Below are 19,878 nucleotides of genomic sequence, written 5' to 3'. Positions count from 1 at the left end.
AAACGAGGATAATAACAGCCAGTGAAAAACATAGATTACAATGCAAATATTTTGGTCAAGGCCATCCTCAGTGCAAAATAATAAAACAAAAACAGCGATAAAAATCCAAACGATAATATAAAAACCCGACCTTAAAAAAGACACAACATAATATACATAAGATCCTCTCCAAGCAACCGTAACTGAATAAAAAATGCAATACTGTATGGCAATTGAATCTTTCAATTTATGTACAGCATTTTTAAAAGCCAATCGCTTCCCAGGAAAGTATTATTAGAGGTTCTATTAAGTTGCAAAATATCATGACAGTCGGTCATTCTTTATGCACAAAATGAGTTGTAGCCCCCTCAAAATTTTCTCTCATTATAGCCCTAAAAAGCGGGATAGAGCAACATTTTTTTATACATCTTCTTCATAAAAAATAATCGAGTATTTCGCATCCCATTAGGTTTCCTAGTATCATAGAATAAAATAATAAACATAAATACTTTCAAGACAGTAAATAAAACAAAAAGAAGCAAAATTGAGCATTACAGCTTTAGCTTTAAACTTTATAATTTCAGGATTTTGAGTGTAGAAACAATCCGATTTTTATTAATCTGTCAAACAAAATATTCTTTTGGAAAGTCCAACAAAAACTTTTCTTAATTTATTACCCTAAGATCGTGGACAATTATAAGAATACTGATGAAAGTGTTGTATTTAGAATAAAAGTGCTAAATTTTATAAAAGTTGCTGAATTTTAGTATAAAAGTTGCTAATTTTAGTATAAAAATACTACATATTAGTACAAAAGTGGATTTAGTGTAAATTTAGTTTTCAAAATACATTTTCTTGGCCTAAAAACTGTAGGCTATTTATAAACATTGCAATAAAATCAAATTCAGCATTAACGGGAACAAGACTTTAAACAGCTTTAGAAACAATTTTAAATTGTTGTTGCATTTTGTATATCATCGGGTTTCTATTATTATGAAATAAAATGACAAACACAGATTCTGACAAAATCACCTTTTCCATTATATATGTATTGGAACAAAAAAGAAATATTTATTTCCAAGACAGCAGAACAGTCGATAAAACTAAAGAATCCAAATTGTCATAAATCGATGGCAGTAACGTATGAAAACAAGAGAGGAAAGGAAATAATAAATGAAATATAAATATGTGGTCTTAGAATGTATTCAATGGCAGTAATCAGCAGAAAACTAATAAAAATAATAATAAAAAACACACATAATGAAGAAATAACAAAATAAATCGAATGTAAAAAATCTTACCCATTTCGAGATAAAATGTTAAGGGAAGTATATATGCAGTATCTACAGGTATCTATGCTTTACTCTTTAATTTTCATGCAACTCCAGAAAGGAACAGAAACATAATCAATACTCGGAAAATCCAAGAAATTATTATCATTAATTTTTTTGCTTCCTTTCATTTATCATCAAAACGCAAACAGATTAATCACGTGTGTTGGTTTTTGCAATTTCCTTTCACTTAACATCAAGAAGCAATTACTCTGTTTCTGTCTGATAAGATAGCTTAAGAACTTTCTACGCTCAGTTTTCTCAGAGAAAGAGAATGTTCATCATTGTCCTATCGTTATTTATTTCCAATAAGGATGGAAATACACCGGACCCTTAATGTACCCTTAGAATTAATAATCAAACCAGATACGGACAAGCCCCATGTCTCCTTTCTTTTAGGGTCTTGAGTCTTTTTAGGCCTTTCATGATCACCTCAAAAGAAAGGAGGGGCAGCATTTACTTACACTTCACCAAGACTCATCATCACTACCACCCAAACTAGGACACTTCCGATGTCCTACCGGAACCCCTCCCCCTCCTCTTAGCTTCTTTAGCGATCCAAACTGCATGGGCAAGGAATACAATGGAGATGGGTATTTATTCCCTCTAGAGTTCGACATATGTATTTTTAGGGGTAATTTCGTCGCCTCCTCCCTAGTTTACCTTTTGTGTATCTTATTTACAAAAAAAAAATAAAATACCCCCTCACCCAACATTTTCGTGAATTCTCAGCCAAGCTTATTCACCACTTCTAGCCCCCCACGATACATAAAAAGTTTCATCCCCTTTATGACGGAACATTAACAAAAAATATCTAATTTAGAAACACCAATATAATTCCTGAAAAAGTTATGAATGGGCCCGGCGTTAGCTGCACGCGATTGTTTCTAAATACCGGCGTTAGCTAATTCTTACTGTGAATGAGCCATTTGCAAAAGGCATCAAGATAAGTTCACTCATTCGGTGATTTCCTCCCTCCTCTTAATAAGCTCTTACGCTCCCCCCTCCTCTTCATTGCTCGATGTATATCTCACTGTAATTAAACCTTTCTAGTTATCAAAGTACGCTAAAGCCAGTCACCACACGATACACTTAAAATAATTGATGATTCCACGAATTACCTGTTTTATAAGTGGAGGTTAATCACCTCGTTAATGGTTGATTGATGCATACTTTTTCATTTTTCAAAATTTTAATTTTTAAACTTGTTTAAACAATTGAGAAATATACATTAATTAATGAATAAAAAGTCGTTTCGTACATAATTGTTTAATTATGTTTGACCACAACTAATACCTTGCGCCTGGAATCCCCCACCCCTTCACTACGGTCACGACCTTCAGGTTGAGAAACAGGTTATTGCAAATTTTTAACAATAAATTTTTTATAGTATTAATTTTTTTTAAAGAAATCCTGCCACATACTACTACTAATACTAACAACTCACAGTACGCCAAGCCATCCCAGGCCAACACAACCCTAATCTATTCAAAGCTTCGCTCTTTAACCATCCCAATAAGTTCCGATTTCCTATAAATCTTTTCTCATGACTTCTTGCAACCTCGTTCGGGTAAGCCCTGTTTCTTGTGCCCAGATATACGGCCAAAAAGCACAATCTTTGGCAATCTGCCATCATTCATTCGTAAAATTTGGCCTCTCTTAACGTTTCTTTCAATATAGCTCTTGAAAGTAGGATCGAACCACATTATTTGTACAACTTATTGTTTGTTAAATGGTCAGTCAAAGGGTTTCACAAAGTTATCCTTAGAAATTTTTTCTGGGAAAATTTTAACTTCCTCATCTTCCTCAACCTTTTGAAGGCACCCATGTTTAAGAGCTGTACTTGACCACCGTCATTACTGCAGCTTCTACTATTCTGATCTTATTTAGCAGAATTTTCTCACTACTCTTATCGATTTGATAAGGTAAGAAATCTAGATTGATGCTGATGAAATTCTAAATCACGCCTAAGTTTTCTGTTGCTTCTATGAAAAAATTCAAATGAATGCATTTGTGTAAACTTTTAATATAAAACATTTTCTCTCTCAACTACCAATACAATTGGGTCAGCAATCCACTTTGGCGAAGATGAATTTCTGAATCGCACCCAAGTTTCTCTGTTGTTTTTACAGGTTTTCAGATATTCTAGATTTCTAGATTTTAGAGTTCTAGATTTTCAATATGCGAATTTCGAAAGATGTTTCCATTATATTTAAAACTTTAAAACAAATAAACTTCTGACACTATTTCAGCTACAGTCGAGATGAACAAAAGGAACTTAGAATCAACTTATATATTTTGCATTTACACAAAAAGAGCGCTTTACAGAAAAAAACCCAACTTCACCGACAAGCATTGAATCTTTCTTTGAATTATTTGAATGTACTGTTTCTCTCATCAGAGAAACAGGTTGTGCTCATACTATTATTTCTATACGGAAGAATAAGTCACTCGACAGAGCAATAAAAAAAAAAGATGAAATAGGTTAAGCTCGTAATGCTCAGCCATAAAATTTTCCAAAAAAAAAACCTTATCATATCGGTTCAGGACAGGCACGTAAAAAGGAACATTTCCCGGGGGGGGGGGGTAATAAAAAAATCGAGGTGGGACAATCATAACAAATATATTTGAAAATTTGAATAAAAAGTGCCCAAACATGAAGACAAATTTTGGGTTTTGGAGGGGGGCGGGCCCCGAACCCCCATCCCACCACCTTGTGTACATCCCTGGCTTAGGATTAGGGCTTTTATTTCTTTCTTTATTGTTGTCGCATAATTTTGTGTGGGTCATCATGTGGGTTCATCATCATTAGCCGTTCCCAGGATCCACAAATCTTGCCATAAAAGCCTAACACATATACAAATGTGCCGAGAGTTTGATGTTGTTGCTTAAAAGCGAGGGCTTGTCGGCAGAAAAAGACAGTACACCATAGGATCCAGTACACCATAGCACACCATAGGACAGTACACCATAGGACAGTACACCATAGGATCTTACAAAATATTAATTTTTATTATTATGCTCTAGGGGGAAGGAATAGGGGGTTGATACAGTTTTATTGATATTTTATTTTTATATTCTCTGTATATAGGTAGGTATATGAAGGTTGAGCGTTACAACGGCAAAACTCAGCCTACTTGTATTAATTTTTTGGGATAGAGTATGCCATAAATAGCAGGTTTTCAAAATGTTCTCTCATCAAACTGAACACTCATCAAAGGATTCCTGGGTATTAGAAAAATTACCTGTATATCACGGCTCGTTTCCACTTCAGCAAAAGTATTCTCACGAAATATTATTGGTTGGCTTATCACTTTCGATGACATATTCACCGAACGTAATAGATTTCGATAAAATTATTAAAATAATTGTGGAATCGGTTAAATTTCATAAAATCGTAGAATTCAAGAATTGTTGTAAGATCAGTAAAATCATGCCTGACAATACACATTGGGGTCCCTTACACTTTTTTCATGGATGACCCTTTCGATCACTGATTATACAACTTTCTTTTTATCAATTAAAGATCAACGATTATTTTTTGAGGAAAATTGTTCCTCCTCAGAATAAAACATACAAGGATTCTTAAAAATTGGAGAATTCCCTCTATGCCACCCACGGCTTTTATTCACTTCAACAAAGGGCTCTTGAGTTGAGATTCTATTCCCTTTAATTAGGTTCAATTTTTACTGATTTGTTTGTTCCAGCCAAAAAAGGCACTGAAATCCTAGTCTACAAATTTATCGGGAATAAGAATATCAAAATTCTAGGAACTTTTCATACTTGAAAATTTGAAAACACGTGGCTTGTAAAGCACTTTCATCACATATTCAATCCCCAACCCATGGAATATGTTCTACACATGAAAAGAATGTTATGAGTCTTAGGCATTTGGAAAATTACCTCTATATCACGGCTCTTAGCCACTTCAACAAAATGCTCTTGAGTTTCAAGCGTCTTGTCCTCCTTGTCGTCCGTCATACAGAAAACTCTCAGACGAGCTTCTTGTTCCTCGTGTCGTTTAGCAAAAACAACAAATCTATAAAACATAAATAACCATGAGAATGAAGCTTAAAACACACGTTATGGCATGTCGTTTCGTTTTATTTTCTGAAAATAGCCACAGCACTAAGCTTATTGCTACTTTCCGCATCTGTAAACTCGAATAATATTTTGTAAAATAATACTAAAAGTCATAAAAGGGCTTCACAAATTTTCATAAAATGTGTTGACGACATGTTTTCACATTCAGTTTCAAATTATCAAACTCTCAACTAAATTATGGAATTTTTACAGCCTTTTACAATTATTTGCATTAAAACGCAACAAGGGATTACGAGAATTAAGAGAAGTTTTCGTATAGCATATTTATAGACAAATTTAAGGCATTTTTGACATGCGTTTGGTATTACACATCGAAAAGCCAAATAGGTAGGAAAAATGTAAATATAGACAAAAACTTCCTGCGCAACAATATGGTGCTACCCCCAAATGCATGGGTTTGATTGGGGGAGGAGGGAGCCATATTTCGAGGAAGGTGTAGAATTCATAAACACGAGTGAACTGTATGTGAATTATACTACTACTACTACTAACAACTCACCGCAGCTCCAAGCCACCTGGGACCAACACAGCTACTCACGCTCCTCCTCCATCCCCATCTATTTAAAACCTCCCTCTTTGCACACTCCCAGGAAGTTCCCATTTCCCTTAAATCTTTACTTACGGCATCCTCACACCCCAACCGCTTTAAATTGCCAACATTGAACAATGTAAAGAAGACGTAGTGATAGCGAGCTCACAAGCTCACACCTGCTATAAAGAAACAGAAAAACCTTGCAATTTTCTCTTACAGGGGAGACACAATTTTCCTTTTCTGTGCGCAATACGGGTATTTTAAATAGTGTTTTACATCATTGCACTTGTTGTATGTACTTGCACTTGTATTATTAACAAAAACTGCACCAAAGGAGGGCAAAATTTCCGAAAAAGACAGCTTCGTAAAAAGAAAAGACATACACAATATTTCTACCAATACCAATGAAAAAAAAGGGGGGGGGGGGAAGGTTAAACCAACAAACGATGACTTTGGGATTTTTTCAGAACTCTTAACAATAAATTCCTTCTTTTTTTGAAGGAGCCTGTTTTCAGTCCCAAAAGACACAATATATAAATCCTTTGCCAAAATCCTGATTTATTTTAACCACTTCTGAAAAAAAAAAACAGAGACAACTCTAGGTATTTTAAGAATCGAATGAGATATGCAAACCGAAGTGAACTGATCAATCCAACCTGTTGACTTTAAGCAGACGGCGCAAAAGAATAAATTCAACAAAATTCCACCGAAAACCTTGCGAATCCTAGCAGTAGCATCAATTGAGGGGGAGGGGGCTGCATCCCCTCCCAAGATTTCCCTCTTAGATTTTGAAAAATACCTTTTTAAGGTTTACATATTTCCATTAAAAATGCCTCTTTAGAGTATTTTCCTTGACAAATCCAAAAAAATATATTTGTCCCCCCCTTAGATATTGAAACATACACCCCCCCCCCCTAAATTTTCGTTAATTGAGGCCACTGAACCATAGCACCCAATTTTTCTCTGTCGATATTCTTAGCTACAAGGGATGCACTGAACAGATGTTTAAAAATTTTTGAACAAACATTGACACAAGTATTTGACAGACTATCGGAAAAAACATCATTTCTAAAACTTCTTAGCGACGAAATTTTGAAAATAGAGGGAAATAAAGCAAACAAAGGTTTTTTTCATAAATTCCTTATTTACAATTTCAACTAAACGTCTTGGTGCTCCTTAAAGATGTTGAAACACTTGTGTCGAAACAGAGCATTATCCTTTGGCCTAAGATTTCCTTCAATGATGTCATTTTATGATATTCTTTCATTAAACGAAAATTCTTCTTGTCACTTTGATTAGTTAATAACTACAAGCAGATTTAGACAACACTAAGTTTATGAATTTTAACCTGTTAAAATGTAATAAGTAAAAAAAGAATAAAATATAATATTTTCAGTCAAATACTATTCTGGTCATTTCTGGATATGGCGATTCTAATGCGAGAGTCTAAACCCCATATCAAAGGGAGATATAGTATTTTTTGGATTGAAACGAGGTTCCCACTCGATGGGGGGAAGGGGGTGAGCCAGGCCCCCGTGATCTTCCGGTTTTTGAAAATATATTATAATTTCCAAAAAACAAATCTTTTTTTTCCTAATTTGATCAAATAGTATTTTAAGGATTTTGCACATACAGGATTTTAGGAAGGTTGATGATAGTAATAAACATGCAAAAAAAAGAAGATGAATAAAATGTGCTAAGATATTTTCCCCTTTTACATCCTACGGGATTAAGATCCCATCTAAAAAACTTTAACTATTACGTAGAATGTTCCAATTATTTATCAGCACAATGAAGCTTTTATTTGCCGTTTTTATATTATCCTAATCTGTCCTAAATTCACCTACGTCTCAGATTTTCAGAAATCTACTCAAGTTGGTACTCTTCAGAAAGTCTGGACAGAAAAACTTCCCGTTTGTCTGTCCTAACACAGAGTTAATCAGACATGTACAACGTGTGTATCTGAACAAACAAAACAAGAAAATACATATTATTCTAGAAACGTCTCTTTATTTTGCCTTTGGAGTGAGATTCAAACTAGGCTTGGAGAATTCAAACAATTGTATCTGAATTCCTGCAAAGGACGGAAATTTCCCATGAGCACCTTTCTAACAAAATAACATAGAAGACAGGTTTCAACAAAACGGTGCATTAGCTGTAAGTGACATGCTACAAAGATATAGAACGAAAGTACTGAAATTAAGAGAGAATTCCGGATCCAGGCGGAGATTTTCTAGTAAATATAATTTTGCCATACCGCTTTTCGATGTCAAGGAAAATTAATGATTGGAACGGTCAGAAAGCATCAGAAAGGAAACAAGTTCATAAACCATAGTTTAAAAGAAGGGAACACAAGACTAGTATTTCGCGGACAGTAAAAGATGTGCAAACCAGTATCAGCATAGCTTATGCTGTATTAAGTTTAATGAAAATAAACCACAACTAAAAATTGACATCTTGATTTCAAATCTTGCTTAATATATTGCCTTATTAAGTCAAAAGGACGTAATCATTGTTGAAAATGTATGGATTTATGTCCTTTTGGCTTTTTATTGCAAATCACGCCACTTTTAATTTGCAAAGATTTCACACGCCTTGAAACACTAAGAGGAAAAAAAAACACTAACACAATTATATTACTTGATGAACTTCTGGAACAGTCTCAAGTAATCTAGCGGTATTACGGAACGAGGAAGTCGACATTTGTGTTATATCCTCTACTTTGTGATATTGACAAATTGAATATTTAAGAATTATTTACGGTAAAAGATAAGAAATGCTGTCTGATTCTACTTTTCCGACTTGGAGACAATCTTTTCAGTTCTTGGGACAATCTTTTTCTCCATCCCTTCTTCTGTGCAGTTAAGCATATGAATATATATATATATATATATATATATATATATATATATATATATATATATATATATATATATATATATATATATATATATATATATATATATATATGTATATATATATGTATATATATATATATATATATATATATATATATATATATATATATATATATATATATATATATATATATATATATATATATATATATATATATATATATATATATATATATATTAACCACTCTGTGCGTAAAATTGAGATGGAAAATAGAAAGCAAGACATTCAACACGGATTTTGTATTAGAATTCTGACAAATTCACTAGGTGTATAACGTCCCCTGACAAGTTCACTCCCTGGAAATTTCCCTCCCTATGGAAAATTTCCCCGTGGAAAAACCTCCTGCAGAAAATTTGTCCCCACTCCCACCCGAAAATGTATGTATGCATCCCAATAACAAACACTATGCGTAAACAATGGGCGGATTTTATAACTTAAAGACCTTTCCCTTGGGGTTGTGGGGGGTCATGTTATACCCAAAGGCATAGTTATTGGGCCTTTCAACTATGATGAACAAATGAATATCCCAAAATTTTGATCCGGTGACTTAGGGAAAAATTGAGCGTGGGAGGGGGCCTAGTTGCCCTCCAATTTTTTTGTTTACTTAAAAAAGGGCAAAAAACTCTTAATTTCTGTTCGAATGAGCCCTCTCACGACATTCTAGGACCACTGGATCGATACAATCATCCCTGGAAAAAAAAACAGGAAGAAAACAAATAAATACGCATCCGTGATCTTTCTTATGGCAAAAAATACAGAATTCCACATTTTTGCAGATAGGAGAGTACCTCTACAGTAGGGTTTTCTGATACGCTGAATCTGATGGTGCGATTTTCACTACGATTCTATGACTTTTAGGGGGTGTTTCCCCCTTTTTCAAAAATGAGGCAAATTTTCTCAGGCTCGTAACTTTTGATGGGTAAAACTAAACTAGATGAAACTTATATATTTAAAATCAGCATAAAATCCGATTCTTTTGATGTGTCTATTGATATCAAAATTCCGTTTTTTTAGAGTTTCGGTTGCTATTGAGCCAGGTCGCTCCTTACTTACAGTTCGTTACCACGAGCTGTTTGACTTGGATTTCTGGATACGTTCCCTTTCCGTGGTGAATGTTGTTAGAAAACAGAGTTTTTAGAAACATCATTCATTAAAAGGTGATTCTACCGCTTTGAAGGATTTCAACATGAGAAGGCCTGAGCTAAGGAAACCGACCCCCAAGGCTGTGGGAAGGGGCATGCCTAATGTGTTAACATGTGAGAATGAGAGAAGGGGCAGGGATAATAGAGAAAAAAGAGATTGGGAGGGAAAGGAGACATAAAGTTGGAGGGAGAGGGAGGGGGGAGAGAGAAAAAGAAACACGGGTTGTTTTTTTTTTCTATACAGAAAGTTAGACAGGATAGAATAATTTTCTTTATCTGTAAAATTTATCAGCAATGATCTCTTTTCCCCCAGTCCTGTATCAATAAGTATAAATTTGAATTGTTGTTAGTGCATTCTTTAGGTTCGAATGAATAATGCTAAACTTTCATTAAAACGGGATAATAAAAGAAGTTTCCAGTTTATTATCGGTTAAAGAACAACTTGCGCTTTTGTTATTTTAAATATTAAAAACTGGAAAATGTGAAGTCAAAATAAAAATAATTAAATAAATAAATCTGGAAAATAATAAAAATAATAAATAATAAATCTGGTACTTTAAACGGACAAATTTATTTCCAGGTTCCAACTTCAGCCCTTTCATAATATTTTACTCTTTTGAGCATTGACACTTGCGTCAATTTTATTCTTTTTTAAATCGAAAAGTAAATTTTTACCTTTAAACAATCCAATGAGAGCCACAAGAAGGTCTCTGAATAAAGATGTGTATTGGCTAATTTTCAATCTTCTATTACTATTAGGCATGCTATATTTACAATTATAATCTTGTTAAGTAAGGACATTTGTCCCAGAGTCTTAAAGTTTTATACTCCCTATGAAGCATGCGATTTTACGACAAGACTACAACTCTAACTTCCAGACATCTATATCACTGTATTGATTAGTTTAAGATAGACATTCGCCGAGCCAGAATCATGACATTATTTATACAAATTATTTGAGAATAACATGAAAATTCCTTAAAAAATAGGACATTTTTCTCGTCTTCACATGTTTTTTTTGCGGTTTCAACATATTTTTCAATTTAAAAAAAAAGAAGCAAATTTGAAATAAATAAGAGGCAGATGGATGAAGGTGAATCTAAGCTATCGAATGATAGCACATTGTTACATCCTACTAAAGAGATTCGATACCTTCATGGACCTTATCTCGTCCATTATAACTTCTTTAGTTTGTGTGGCCAAACTATTAATTGGGTAGTTTTACTATAACTTATAGAGCTTACATGAAAGATCGGAACAAACGACAGAAAACTATTAGTCGACACCTACTTTCCCAGAAATCTTAGAAAAATATTTAGAAAAAGATTGGAAAAATATTATAAAAAAAATAAATATTTAGCTCTCCCCTTTTGCTCGGGAGATGAAGATCTTCAGTTTTAATGAAACTTACGTCATTAGAAAGTGTGAATTTTGTTATTTCGATTAAACGAGCAGAGTTTTCTTTTTACAGTTCAGGAAAGGGTAGTCGCTAAAACTGTTCTAGCCTACCTGCTAGGAAAACATCAAAATCATGTGAAGGAAATATCATTTGAGCAATTTGGCTGCTTTGGGAGAAGTCTCTGGTGCTACCTGCTTCGATTAAAAACCTTGCAAACAAAAGAGACGTAGATTTTTATTGTCTTTTCAACCAAATTTCATAGTCAAACACAAATTCTCGGTGGTTAGTCCCCTGGGAAAATTCGCTAATGGGCCCTCTGTCTTTGGGACGGTCAGCCGACGCTAAACCTTCCAAAATGAGTTTAGTGTATGGATTCCCTTAGAACAATAAAACCGGAAGACAACAGAAAAAAAAGTCGTCATTGTCCTGAGTTAATGAATACATTGCCCCGACAAATGAATGTCTTTCAAAGATATGTCAGACTAAAACTGTCCTTGATAAATAATGGAAATACCCTGCTGTTATGCAGCTTGTCGTCAAATATCCAACCAACATTAGAAGTCCTACCTCCTTATTTCTACTAACATTGAAGACGAAGTAGTTAAGGCAATAATGATCCTTGTTTTGCTATTACTAAGTTAGGCGTTCATCAATTATATTGACTTTCAAGACCATTGAGGGACCCTTTGGATCAATTTCTAAGGATTGTCCTATTGTTCTCTCCCCACAGGTGCCGTAATATACGCACTATTGTCTTCATTTACACCCATTCTTTTTGGGTTAAGCTAAGTTAACACTTATGCCTCTTTGCCTAAGGGGGAATGGATCCCTGAGACTCCTGCTCGTTCAAAGTTACTATTTACACTGTCTCTACAAAAATTGACTTTATTTATCACTTACAGTTTAAAAGCCTTTTAAATCATTAGATGCTCTTCATTTCTAACTAATCTACAACAAATTAACCTTTATTTACGACGAAAGCTCCTATTTTTGCAGTTTCTACAAAAGAGAAGGCATTATATTCTTCAGTCACGAAAAAAAAAACTTGAGTTCATTTTTTATCAAAATTTCATTTCTAATAAACATAAGAATGTACGACAAAGAATCACCTAACAAATGAAAACCAAAAAATAATGTTATGCAAATAAGAATGTAAATGAAAAAGAAAAGAGATTTTGTCATACATTTTATGAAAACTTGTATGGATCTTTGAAATCTCTTGTAATGTTCAAAAAAGAATCAGCTTCTTCGCTTTTAGTTTACAATTATTTCGCTCGATATCTTTCAAAGGAAAACATACGAATAAAACAACATAAATAAGAATATAACGATAAAAATACAATAAAAAAAGACTAATATAAGAGAAAAACAAAATAGAATAAAACAAAGCAAGAATAAAATAAGAAAAAAAACAAAAAAGAATAAAACAACAAGAATAAGAGATTTTACTGAGAATTATAACGGCGGGGTTTTATAGTTTTTGAAAATCCTAGCAGTGTAAACACAGACAGACAGAAAGATATTTATTTGATTTTTTTCTGGTATAGAATTATTTAGTTCGAAACTTAAAGATGGTTAGCAAAGTAAAATAAAACAACGTAGATAAGTATGAAAAAATAACAAAAATAGTAAGAGATTTTATCATTTGTATTATAAAATTTTTTCATTTGCTAAAACTGTATAAAATCAATCAGTTTTGTTGTTGTTTTTTAAATTGACAATTATTTTGCGTGATACCTAACGAGGTAAAACCTAAGAATAACACAATATAAATCAATATCATCGGAAAAGCTAATTTTGTAGCCTAGCAAAGTTAATTTGGAAAGACAATGTTGAATGTTGAAGAGAAATCTGGCTAGCAACATGGAAAAAAAAGATAATTGATATTGACTCGAGTCTTGCTACAAAATAATACTGTCATTGTTAGAGTTACTTATGGAATATAGCTACCGTCCTATATATTCAAACATTTTAAGTGAAATAAATAATATCACCTGTCAATTTCTTGAGTGACGGTGCTTGTCTGTCTTCTGCCAGTTTTTATATAATTTATTAAAAATTAAAACAAAGGCACGGAAACATTATCGACAAAGCTGTTAGTTAACTCCACCAGACATAATACGGGTTTGTATCTATACTGATTCATTTCTCATTCAACTTACGAAATTTTTTATCACCGTTATGAAAACTTATGCAAAATTGTTGCCAACCAATCATAGGCAGCGGAATCGCGCTGCCTAAGTAAAGAACGATGCTGGTACAATGTATTATTTTATTTTATTTTTATTTAGACCAGGGCACTTCGTATCGAAGGATTTGTCGTAGAGACTTCAAAAATGGCTCATTCGATTGGAAATTCAAAGGGCTAGTGCCCTTTTTGATAGTCGAAAGTGATTGGAGGGCAACTAACCCACCTTTCACGCCCACCTTTTCCCCAAACACATCCAATCAACATTTTTAGATAGCCATTCTGTTCAACATAGACTTTGAGAATGACAACCCCCCCCCCCCCCCACAGCCCTCAGGAAAAGGGTTGTAAGTTGTGCCCTGGGGGCATATAAGGTTTTTATAGAAAGTGTTGTCGTAGAAACTTCAAAAAGGGCTCATTTTATTGGAAATTGAAGAGACTAGTGCTCCTTTTATTTGCCGAAAGTGATTGAAAGGCAACTAACACCTCTTCCATGCCCACAATTTATCCAAACCCATCCAATCAAAATTATGAGATAGTCATTTTGTTCAAAGTAGTTGAAAGGTCCGGAAATTATATCTTTGAGGATGACACTCCCCCCACAGCCCTCAGGGTAAGGGTTGCAAATTATGCCCTGTGGGCACATAGGGCTTTTGTTGAGAGCTTTGTCGTAGAAACTTGAAAAAGGGCTCATTCAATTGCACATTGAAAGGGCTAGTGCCCTTTTTAATAGTCGAAACTGATTTAAGGGCAACTACCCACACTCTCATGCCCACCTTTTACCCAAACACATCCAATTAAAATTTTTAGATAGCCATTTTGATCAACTTAGGTAAAGGTTTTAGAAATTAGGTCTTTGAGGATGATAGCCCCCTCAAAACCCTAGGGGGCAAGGGTTGTAAGTTATGCCCTGGGGGTATATAAGGTTTTAATAGATAGTGATGTTGTAGAAACTTCAAAAAGGGCTCATTCGAATTGGAAATTAGAAGGGCTTGTGCCTTTTTCAATAGTTGGAAGTAATTGGAGGATGACTAACACCCTTCTCACACCCACCATTTCCCCAAACACATCCAATCAAAATTTTGAGATAGCCATTTTGTTCCACGTAGTTAAAAAGTCCGGAAATTATATTTTTGAGGATGACACTCCCCCCATAGCCCTCAGGGCAAGGGTTGCAAGTTATGCCTTGGGGGCATATAAGTTTTTTTTTATAGAAAGCGTTGTCGTAGAAACTTCAAAAAGGAATCATTCAATTGAAAATTGAAACGGCAAGTGCCCTTATTAATAGTCGAAAGTGATTGGAGGGCAAATAGCCCCCTCTCACACCCACCATTTCCTCAAACACATCCAATCAAAATTTTGAGATATATATTCTGTTCAACGTAGTTGAAAGGTCCTGAAATTATGTCTTTGAGGATGCAACCCCCTCACAGTCCTCAGTGCAAGGATTGTAAGTTATGCCCTGGGGCATATGAGTTTTTTTTTTTTATAGAAAGCGTTGTCGTAGAAACTTCAACAAAAGGGTTCATTCGATTGGAAATTGAAAGGGCTAGTGCCCTTTAATAGTCGGAAGTAATTGGGATGCAACTCACCCCCCCCTCCCGCCCACCACTTCCCCAAACACATCCAATCAAAATTTTGAGATAGCAATTTTCTTCAACTTAGTTGAAATTTGAGCATAACAACCCCCCCCCCCAGCCCTCAGGGCAAGGGTGGTAATTTATGCCCGGGGGGTTTAAATGTTTTTATTGAAAGCTTTATCGTAGAAACTTCAAAAAGGGCTCATTCGATTGGAAATTAGAAGGGCTTGTGTCTTTTTTAATAGTTGAAAGTGATCGGAGGATGACTAACACCCCTCTCACGTCCACCATTTCCCCAAACACATCCAATCAAAATTTTGAGATAGTTATTTTGTTTAACGTAGTTGAAAGTTCTGGAAATTAGCTCTTTGAGGATGACAATCCCCTCCCAGCCCTCAGGGCAAGGGTTGTAATTTATGACCTAGGGGCATATAAGGTATTTATAGAAAGCGTTGTCATAGAAACTCAAAAAAAGCTCATTCGATTGGAAATTGAAAGGGCTAGTGCCCTTTTTAATAGTCGATTAAAAAATTAACATGAGTAGGGTTCAAAACCCCTATTTCTTCCCAAGGCCAGAACATAATTTGCACTTTACTGAAAAAAATACAAATGAATCTGAATTGTCAATTTAATATACATATACTGATATTTAGTAATCAAAATGTTAATGTTCTTTGATTTATTAAAGTTATAAAAGTAAAAACATTTATATTTTTTCAGCAAAGTGCAAATTATGTTCTGGCCTTGGGAAGACATAGGGGAGCCCTCTCACGCCGACCATTTCCCCAAACACATCCAATCAAAATTTTGAGATAGACATTTTGTTCAACGTAGTTGAAAGGTCCGGAAATTATGTCTTTGAGGGTGACAACCCTCTCACAGCCCTCAGGGCAAGAGTCGTAAGTTATACCCTGGGGCATATAAGGTTTTTATATTAATTTATTAAAGTTATAAAAGTAAAAACATTTATATTTCTTCAGTAAAGTGCAAATTATGTTCTGGCCTTGCGCAGACATAGGGGTTTTGAACCCTCTCACGCCCACCATTTCCCCAAACCCATCCAATCAAAATTTTGAGATAGACATTTTGTTCAACTTAGTTGAGTTTGATTCGGTTATTTATTGTAATTTCTGTTCGTTTTGGGTTTCATTTATTTATCGATGCTGATTTGGGGTAGTTTCAGGCTTGCTAGATTATTTGATTTTATTTTTGCTCATTTTTGGTTTAATAGAGTTCTTTATTTTTCTTTGAAAAACTTATTTTGTGGAAAGTTTTTTTAATTAATACATAGAAACATTTTTAATTTTGAAAAAATTATCTGAAATTTTCTTGAGATTCAGTACTCATCAGTCTTCTGTTTGAGCGTCTTGCCTTATTTTTTAGGCTATATAATTTTATTATAAATTATATACAAGGGTTTTGAAATATAGTCGACAAAGGAGATAAGTAACTCAATTTGGCAAAACACAGTTTTTATTTTATATTTACATATTCACCCAACAAAATACTGGAACACTACCACTGAAATTATCATCAATTGGCAATGTTTAACAATAATTACTAGACATTATCTAACATTACCACTAATGGGGTGTATATTTAAGGGGTATTTTCGTGACTTAACAATCACCGCTGCTAAAAATATTGTCTAACAAACGAATTTTTCGGTAACTTAAAAAAAAAAATTCTAAAAACTTCTGAGTAAAAATCGCCAATAACGATACAAATGATAAATAAGATTCAGTGGTGGATTTCAAGCACCGTTTATATAATTATCCAGTAAGCTTATCGCAGATCATTTCTGGTCTTCGTTCTCGGTGCGAACAAAAAGCTCCTCCCACTTCTTCGTGCAGTTATGGATCAGTGTTTCCGATTGTTTCACGTTCTATCAATGAGAAATGGTTACAAAGTGCATTATTCGTAATAGCGGGTTTCCACTTGTTTCCGATTGTTTCGCGTCTGACTTGTCTACCCGTGAAAAGATCTGATGCCGCTTATGTTTCTACGTTCTCTGGAGCACTCGCACCCCGGTCCGGGTTTTTATAATGGGTGAGACAGGGAATGATCATACTAGATAATTATATAAACTGTGATTTCAAGGCACAAGATCAAAATTCCACGTCATGAAAAATATAATACTTTTTTTATTTTATTAATAACTTTTTAGTATAACAATATTTCTTTGTTAATACAGTCGACTCTCGCTAACTAGAAATTCACAAGACCAACCGATTTCACGATTTCACAAGACCAATCGGACAAGAGAAAATCGATTTCGCTTCGATTTGCGTACAGTTCAATTTATTTATAGTTCGAGTTATAGAGGTCATTCTACATAAAATTCGACTTATAATGGTAACAAGTGAAATAGGTAAGCTAAATGACCATTCGAGTTACAGAGGTACAAAATCGCGATATTTACTCCCTAAAACCACTACAAAGTAAAGAATAGTAAAGAAAAAGTAAAGAAAAAGTAAAGAAAAAAGTAAAGTGTATTATAGATTAGACATGCCAAGAATTTACTTTCAAATGCCAATATTCAGTTTGGAAGGAAATAGACACCTGAACATTAACAAAATTCGAGTTACAGAGGAATTTATAGTTCCAGTGTTAGAAACCACAAATTGCCTTATTTCGGAGGTAAAAAACGTGATTAGTAGACAACAAAATTCAAGCGATTCACATTTTAGATTTTACACTATCAAAAGATACAATTTTGCTGTTAAGCCATAGTCTGTAGACAACTGATACAAAAATATCTTAAACAAAAATATGTTTAAGATATTAATATATAATTAATATATAATATATAATATTAATAAATATTAATATATTATAAATTATATAATATATAATATATAATATATTAATATATAATATAATGTTTAAGATATTAATACACATCAAAGTTTGTTGCAACCTGCATACCGGGGTTTCGACTAACAGAGGTCCGTTGGAAAAACTTTGAGATATAGAGGTAAACTCTCATATCCCTAAAAACTTCATAAGTTTGAAACAACTAAAACAAAAATCTAAAACAATCGTAGTTTTCATATAAGAATAGGTTTGAGGTCGGTCCAAGGAGCTAGAATGCTTTGATTTTTATGTCCTTTGTACTTTAAAAAGCGAAAACCAAAATACAAAATTTTAATTGAGGGCAATTACCATTGATTGATGTGCTTATTGTGCTTATTGTTTATTATGTATTATTATTTTTATTGTGATGTTTTCTTAACTTAAACAATGGGATAAAAGAAGGAGTAGACGTCATGAAGGATATCAGATATAGAGGTAAATATAGAGGTAAACTTTGACTTGTGGAGGTAAAGTGAAAATTAAATGAGGACTTATCTACTGAATTTCGCGTTATTGAGGTAATGTCATTTCCACTTAAAGAGGTAAAATATAACTGCAAAACTATTCCGAGTTATGCATGGTTTTTCCTTCAACTAACACAGGTTTTTCCAAGGGGATAGAAAATAATTCAAGATATCGAGGATTTCGAGTTATCGAGAGTCGACTGTATACTGTTAATTATTAATTTTAAAGTAATATTTTCAGTACTAATTATATATTTGTAAATATAAAACCAGATAAATACAGTCTATAAATAATATAATATATATAGTTTATGTAAAATTATACAAATATATTAAAACAATGTATATATAAAATATATCATACAAATATACATATAATTTTTCATTTTATCAATATACTTTTTTGGTATATTAATATTTCTTTATTAACATACTATTAACTACCAATTTTTAAGCAATATTTTCTATACTCTTATATATTCGCATATACAAAACTATATAAATACAGTCTATAAATAATTTAACTAGTTTAAACATAAGACTACACAAATATATAAACATATTAAAACAATGCATGCATTAACTATATATTATATAATTTACTTATACTTTCTCATTTTTATTAATATACTTTTTTAGTATGTTAATATTTCTTTATTGATATATTGTTAACTACCATTAGGTAATATTTTCTATACTATTTATATATTCGTATATATAAAACTAAACAAATATAGTCTATGAACAAGTATTTTTGTTATAGTATTAATTATATATTTACTATAATTACCGATTTTTTTAATATACTTTTTCAATTTATTAATGTCAATGAGCGGCTAATGTGCTTCAGAAGCTTCAATTTTTCTTCTTGTAACGAGTAGAGTAGAATATTTTTATTTATAACACATACATAAATAAATGTCACAAAACAGCGCAAATGCCTGGTGGCATATTTTAGCGCTGAAAATATTGCCAACGAAAATATACAGCCATTTTTTAACTAAATTTTACGACAACGAAAACGAAAACCCTAATGAACAAAATGCTTAGCATGTCATAAGATATTTCTTCACCAGTCTTAGAAAATGTCGCTTGTTGCTGCATTCTGCAACTGATGCTGGAATTGAGTTCCAGATTTTTGGGCCAGTGTGACGGATGCTGAATACCGCTCTCGATGTCGGGCGAATTCCGCACGAAAAGTCTGAACGATGCGTAGTAGGATAATTATGAAATTGAGAATTAGTTGGAAAAATGCCGAAGAAATTTACAGGTAAATGACTATATTGATAATCAGGGGCGTAAATTGCTATGGGGCAGGGGGGGGCAGTTGCCCTCCCCGACATCGTTTTGCCCCCCCATACCTGATTTTGCCCCCCCCCAGAAT

General features: G+C 33.4%; 1 protein-coding gene across 9 annotated transcripts in view; it reads right to left on the bottom strand.

The window, feature by feature from the left end:
• The window catches only part of LOC148952344 (uncharacterized), a 363,983-nt gene that overhangs the window by 105,499 nt on the left and 238,606 nt on the right, over positions 1 to 19,878 (bottom strand). For all 9 annotated transcript variants that reach the window (XM_089089795.1, XM_089089796.1, XM_089089797.1 and 6 more), the window contains one exon: positions 5,214 to 5,349. In XM_089089795.1, coding sequence (XP_088945921.1) covers positions 5,214 to 5,349 — 136 coding nt within the window. The remainder of the gene's footprint in view (positions 1 to 5,213; positions 5,350 to 19,878) is intronic.

The sequence above is a fragment of the Artemia sp. Qi Xiang Cuo genome, chromosome 5 (assembly GCF_049724085.1).
Source record: "Artemia sp. Qi Xiang Cuo chromosome 5, ASM4972408v1, whole genome shotgun sequence".
In the NCBI taxonomy this organism is placed as follows: Eukaryota; Metazoa; Arthropoda; class Branchiopoda; order Anostraca; family Artemiidae; genus Artemia; species Artemia sp. Qi Xiang Cuo.
This window is presented reverse-complemented; position numbering and strand designations above follow the sequence as displayed.